Raw genomic sequence first — 7,291 nt, 5'->3', positions numbered from 1 at the left:
AGTCCTTACAAGTCAGAAATTATTTTAAAATGAAATGAGTTCCAATGAGCTTTAAAGAAAAGGAAAAGATTGCCAGGGGATTGTTTCCCAAAACAGTGCCAACAGCTGTTCTCATTCTTGCTCTTAAGGGATAAACAAAGGAGCCACAGACGACCCCTAAATGTAGAGCAGCTGAGTGATGGACTCCAGCTCTGTTTCCTTTATGTTTACAAATAACCTCACTATGACTCATTATCTTCGTGATAATCAATGATTATAATTTTAGCGTTTTCAATTTGAAGCTGTTTTGTTTATTAAAGTATGTATAAAGAACATGTTTCCTACTTCCAGTGCAAGTGGACTCATGACCAAAAGATTTTGCCAAGAACGTTGTGGCACAAAAAAGTGTGGGTAGACCAGACTGTATTGGGTAGACAGGCATTAGGCATCGTTTCAATTAGAAAAAGGGTATCTATTTATAGCAGATAAGTAGAAGAAATTGAGAAGTGGTTACACACAAGATATAATGAGCCTCTGTCTTCAATGAATATGTGTTACATGATACGTCCTTTGAAATCTTCTGTCTTATTAGGGCAAAACTCAAATATAGCACCAGCCTTGTGTTGATACTCAAGCCAAATTGTTAAGGGGCTTATTGTGTTTTTTATGGGCTTTGATCTCCCTCTGTCACTTTCTTCTTTTGTCAAGCAGCAACAACTGGGCTCAGGATTACAAACCAAGGTGAGAGTTGAGCAACATTCCAGTCTACAAGCCGGGATAAAGTGCATGGACAGTTATTTAAAGTCACAGTAGCTTCCATCCTCAACTCCGTAAGTACAAACACTTTGTTACTTAGTTATTGTAGTGATTGTTGTTTTGATTATATACAATTTAACTTCTATAGGTGTTGTGCGTGCGTTTTAAAGTTCACTAAAATAGCTTACTTTAAACCCTGAGTTTGACTGTATGCTGTGATATGGGAGACATTCAGACTATTTGAAATCGTATAGTGGGTTTAGAACAGTAAAACAAAACGTTTGCAACTTTTATTGCTTTCCGTTTGGTTTGTAAAACAAGGATGAATATCTAAAGCTCACTAACTGTGCAGCTGTTACTTAAAAATCCCTGGCCATCTCAGGAATGTATTTTCTTTGTACGTACTTGTTTTGAAGTACTTCTGTATTACAATTGGATGCTCATTGTCTTGCAGTCTTTCAACGGAGTTGGGGCAGGGGTTGCGGATTGTGGGTTAAAATTAGGTCTGGAGTGGTTACTTGTCCATCTTGCAGTAAAGCCTTTGGGATTAGAGGTGGTGAAGGTGAGAAGTGGGGAGTGACCCCATCACTCCATTTGACATACATGAATTTGAAAGCTTATGGCTTTTTGCAAGTAGAGGACATTTGGCGTCAACATGCCGATGAGCAAATAATGTTTACAATTCTTAAAGTCACTATTATTGGCCTTGCTGTCTCAACTGTATGCTGAAAATAATAGCGAACTGGAGCCCTTGTGTATTACTTTGGAATGGCCGCATTGCAAGAGGGTTCTTGGGAGCTGTCAGTTCCTTGGTGGTGTTAATTGGTTTAACAAGATGTGTTTATAAATGTTTGTGGAAGAGGTCAGTGACATCTTATAAACACCAGAGGGAGCCTTAAGTTGCAAAGGTGAAAACATGCAGCTTATATTACCAGCTTCTATCATCAACCTCTGAAGTGTTAACATAACACCACATCACCAACTCATGATGAGCGCAGTGAGTTTTGAATTTATAACATGAGTTTTTATTGATGCGATATTATAGATGCCTATACAGCACTATGAATTCATTAATATATATTTGGATATGTTTTATCTTTTCTTTCTTCTTGTTCAGGGACACAAAGGCATGTTCGAATCTCCCACCATACATTGGACGGAAAGCAAAGAAACACCCAAGAGAGTTGATTGTAACCCATTTCAAAATATGGTATGTTACATTTACAGACCTAGATATCAAAGAAATGTGATTCATCTTTAAATCTTATACATGTCGGTAATTGACAGTGTTTTGAAAGATTTTGTATACATTTTATGTTTTCAAATAAAAGATTCAAAAATATTAAAGTAAAGTTATCATGAAAGAATTGTTTTCTTGTATCAACCTTTTCTGGGGTTAGGGTTAGCGTTTTCTAATGTTTACTCACTACTTGACCATTGTGTTATGTGATTCTAAAAGTGGTGGAGCTGGAACCAATTACCATTGTTATTAATTAACTGTTCATTAATTTCTTAGTTGATAGTTTGGTCTATAAAATGTCCGAAAAATGTCTGTCCAAGTTTGTTGAAGTCCAACGTGATTTCTTCTTATATATTGTTTTGTAATTTCAAAACCAGAACAAATGTATTTCATTTGTGAAGAAAAGCAGGAAAGCTCAATATTTAAGAATACATTTTTGCATGCAAAATAACTTCAAAGATTATCCAAGTACTTGATTATTCTGTCATCAATTAAATCAGTGTAAAACGAAGGGAAGTACTGAGGTTTATTGTTGAAATAAATATTTGGCAGCTTTTCTATTGCCTATTGAGAGTATGATTTGAAATGTGTAAACTAAAATAAAAATTCCAGTAAGGCGATTCTAGAGTTCTGTTACAACAAGGCTGTTATGTGACACCTTCTGTATGCAGCTGACGTAATGCACCAAAGATAGGCGCCTAAATCTTCATTAATTAATTTACTCCCACATTGGTATTCCATCTGTCCTAAGGGGCCCACAGTGAGCGTCGCAGTAATGCTTTTGTTAAAGGGTCGAGGCAAACAAAGTAAGAATGTATTTTCTAAAGTTAGTCTTTTTAGTAAACATTTCTTCCTTGGTTTTTCCCCAGATAGTCTTTACTGTCTACTATGAACCATCTGCTTTAATGTTCATAAAATACTGAGCTATTAGAATAGTATGTTACCATAGCAAAATATTTTTGCAATAATTAAGCGCAGGTTAGCGAGGAGGATTCATAATTGACAATCAATCAGTCATTTATTTACAGAACATTCAATCTGCAATTGATCCAGGACCAAGTAGAACATATTTGACAGTAAAGGCAAATAATATCAACGATTCTCAATATATCAAATTACTTTATTTGCATTTCTGTGCAGATTAAATAAATTACAAAATACAGGGGCAGTTCAGAGCAATTAAATAATAAACATGAACATGCTTTTTTAAACAACATTTATTTGATTTAACCATCAGTTATTATTGGCTTACAGTATGTAACATCTGCAGTAAGTCATTTGAATTTAATTCGGATCAAAATTAAGAAAGTTATCTTATACACACTAATTAACAGATCATTTATACTTACAGTGTACCATGTATACATGTATATACTACATGCAAATATATACAAGGATATACAAGTAAAATATGTCATTCAAGAAATGAGTTAAAGAAGAACAAAACACTGCCCCCAGTGTTAAAGATCTGGGGGAAGAATACTGTACACTTTATCTTTAACTTCATCAAACCAACTCATACAAAGTTTATTCTGACTGAAACTTGAAATATGACCTAGGGGTAGTTTTGATAAATCACACTCACACTGACATTATTACATCGAGGTTTCAGTCATTATGAAGTTTTAAAAACAAATTATACAAACTCCATGAAGAGAAGGAATTTAACAATGTTGGACATGACATTTTAACCTTCTTTAAAGTTTCACTTAATGCAAAAGGCGTTTCACTCTCAGGCAAGATCAAGGATTTTCAGCATGCACCATTCCATCGCTGCATAACATACACAATACATAGGTATTAGGACAACAAAAACATAATGCACAATAGTTTTACATTTTAAGATTAAGAAATTCAAGTTACGTTTTATACTTAAAAGGAAACTGCTTTAATATTATGGATAATGTACATCTATGCAGACGAAACCCTGATATTAAGTACATTATTATCCATATATGCTTAATACAAATAAAAAAGACAGTTGAAAATGTATTTTAGATTTTTAACTTACTTGAAATTGATGTGACTCAAGAAGACAGCAAAGAAATCTCGCTCAACCACTCTTTTCCTCTTTTCCCTTCTGCACTTAGTAACATACATTTCTCTATCACACAAGAGTAAAACTAAAACAGACACAAACACATTTGCAAGCACTCTAATGTACACACATATACACACAATATTCAGTGTGCTGCCCACCACCTGCACAGAGATGTAATATTTATCACACACATGGGAATAAAAGCTGCTTTGGAATTTAGAAATGTCTTGGCCACCCTGAAGACGCGACTGCGTTTACTTAAAGCCAGCAGCTGGTCTATTACTGCTGACTACAGCTGGTCTATTGACAATGTGTTAATCTCTTTGCTTTTAGGCAAATATTTGCATTGTTTTTTGTTTTTTTTCAAACACATTGATGCAATGGAGGCAACGTAGGACTAATTAATGATTAAGTTCAGAAAATAAAGCAATTTGTAAAATGAACTATACTTATCATCTTATACGGATCATATTCATTTCAATCCCATATTCATTTTATTTACCTTGTTTTAAAGACTTTACCATGATTACAGTACAGAAGCTCTAGTGTATTATTTCCTAGTGTGGCACACGAGATATTTTATTACTGTTTACCACATTTACATACATGAACCGCACACTGGCCTTTTAAGTATTGGCTCCAAAAAATCCATCCCACACTAAAATGGTGCAAAGTTCCACATTAATAGTTAATTCATTTCATCTTGATTTGGTATTTCATCTGACCCAAGCAGGATTAAAAACTCTACACAAAATGGTGATGAGTTTAAATGTGAATTGAGAAACCACAATGAACCACTCAGTAGATCCACAGCCTGGATTTCTTTCCGAAGTGCTCAGTAACAGGATGCTGAAAACATCTGAGGTGTAATTAACAGAAGCGTTCAATGCATTTGTAAACAATTTCAATAGTAAGAGCATGGGAATTTGCAAGCGGGAGGCTATTTTTGCTTTAAGTCCTAATAAGCCTGTAAAGGAAGGCCAGACATATCCAATATCACCTTTTATTGCAACTTAATCCCGCCACAAGAGAATACTTTCACAGCGTCACAGGTGTCATCTTTCTTTAGAGAAATCACAACAGTATAATGGACAGTAATGGGGTCTTAAATTAGCCTCAACTGAACCCTTGGGCCTATGCTCAAGAGATGTTTGAAAAAATGTGACTGCCAAAGGTTTGTTTGATGCTAAAAAAAGCTTGTGTGCAGATTGATGAAATAATCTTGTAATAAAAGTCCCACATTTACAAAAAATGTGAGTTATATCTTAAGTCTAAATTTTCCTTTATACAAAAAAGTAATAAAGTAACTAATAATTAATAGGCCTTCATCAATAACTCCTGGTAATTTAACCAAGAACTACAACATATTGAAATGTATAAACTCATAGTCATAACAAGGTGGATTGTTCTTACTTCTTTCCAGGAATCTGCCGTTTAGTCCCAGGGTTTCACTTAAAGTTAATGTTGTTTACGTATCATACAGGATAAAGTGACACCAGCCGTGATGATGGGCTGGAGATCTCATACTATTCTGAAGCACAGTGACCTAAACGGGAGGTCTGCTCCTGCGGGGGTCCAGAGATTTCAGTATAAAAGACACACTCCCAGTTCGTCGGAAGTTTTGTACTCACTGGCTGCCAACGAAGGTGAGTCTTTCTGCTGTGATCAGTGCATTTAATGAGTTACTTTAAGAGCAGCTCTTTTGCCAGATTGCAGAAAGTTGTTAATCTTGTTGCCTTATAGAGACAGGCATATGATTAATTTTCTAAGTTGAATTCTTTTTTTTTTTAGTATCCATTTAACAACTGCATCACTTGGCAGAAAAAAGGTAAGTGACTGTGACTGGAAGAAGGAAATCAAGCTTAATACTAAATACTACTTTCATTATTTTATTTATACATTTTTATTTTTTTAACAGAGGAACCATGAGTACGGACGCTGAAATGGAGTGTTTTGGCCCGGCTGCCTTATACCTCCGGAAGTCTAACAGGGAGAGAGTAGAGGCTCAAAATACTGCGTTTGATGCTAAAACAGCTTATTACGTGACAGAGCCTGCTGAGATGTATTTGAAGGGGAAACTCGTGAAAAAGGAGGGTGGTAAAGCCACAGTTGAAGTTCAAGGCGGAAAGGTATGTATTCATGTAGTCATGTATACATTAGACACAAGTAATGTCTGCGGATCCTTACCATATCTTTTCTAATGGTGCTTCACATCCTCAAAACCTTTTTTTACTCTTTGTAACAGAATCTCACAGTTAAGGATGATGAAATCTTCCCCATGAACCCTCCGAAGTACGATAAGATTGAGGACATGGCCATGATGACCCACCTCAGTGAACCTTCTGTGCTGTATAACCTCAAAGAGCGCTATGCAGCATGGATGATCTACGTAAGACCAGTTAAACATTTACCAAATCTGTTGCACTGTATTCGATCAAAGTGTAAATTGCAAGTATGAATGTTTCATTGAATATGTATTTCCTCTTTCTGAAACAGACCTACTCAGGGCTGTTCTGCGTCACTGTGAACCCCTACAAGTGGCTCCCAGTGTATGACTCAAAGGTTGTCAATGGGTACAGAGGCAAAAAGAGGATTGAGGCTCCACCCCACATCTTCTCCATCTCTGATAACGCCTATCAGTTCATGCTCCAAGGTATCAGTCAGCTCTTAGGCTACAGTCTGTACTCAATGGTCACCCTATAAGTGGGGCTTGTGTTTCACTGTTTTGTGTTGTTTCCACAACAGTTTGTTGTCCTTGGTAAACATGCAGTTTATTGTGACACTAGAACTGTGGTCTCATACCATTCATAATGCAATAATACTTTTTAAGAATATAAATGAATGCAATAACACAATGGGTGTGTGTAAATGTCATTGTCTCAACAGATCGTGAGAATCAGTCAATCCTGATTACGTAAGTCAATTCTCAGGATAACTTATTTAGACTGATATAACACTGATTATTTCTGTGTCTATCATTACTTACTTACACCAACACATTTGTCCTATTATGTATTATAGTGGAGAATCCGGTGCAGGAAAGACTGTCAACACCAAACGTGTCATCCAGTACTTTGCGACAATCGCAGTGGCTGGAGGAAAGAAAGTTGACCAGAACAAAATGCAGGTAAACGAAATCTGTGCAAAAAAAGTATTAATAAAGCCGACATATTGAATGTAAACTAAAGCGTGATGTTATGTTTGCTGAATGAAGGGTTCACTGGAGGATCAAATCATTGCAGCCAATCCCTTGCTGGAGGCTTATGGTAATGCCA

The 7,291-nt window shown here is 35.9% G+C and overlaps 1 protein-coding gene across 1 annotated transcript; it reads left to right on the top strand.

The window, feature by feature from the left end:
- Positions 1-5,807: 5,807 nt before the first annotated feature.
- On the top strand, positions 5,808-7,287 carry LOC104959610 (myosin heavy chain, fast skeletal muscle-like; the record flags this gene model as incomplete). Its single annotated transcript, XM_010787518.1, has 7 exons — positions 5,808-5,844; positions 5,935-6,145; positions 6,262-6,405; positions 6,513-6,669; positions 6,903-6,930; positions 7,038-7,143; positions 7,231-7,287. Coding segments are annotated over exons 2-7 (696 nt in total), but the record flags the coding sequence as incomplete, so codon positions are not given.
- Positions 7,288-7,291: the final 4 nt, after the last annotated feature.

Source organism: Notothenia coriiceps, unplaced genomic scaffold, assembly GCF_000735185.1.
Source record: "Notothenia coriiceps isolate Sejong01 unplaced genomic scaffold, NC01 NC01_scaffold00030531, whole genome shotgun sequence".
Taxonomy (NCBI): domain Eukaryota; kingdom Metazoa; phylum Chordata; class Actinopteri; order Perciformes; family Nototheniidae; genus Notothenia; species Notothenia coriiceps.
The sequence above is the reverse complement of the archived record's forward strand: the minus strand, read 5'-3'. Positions and strand labels throughout refer to the sequence as shown.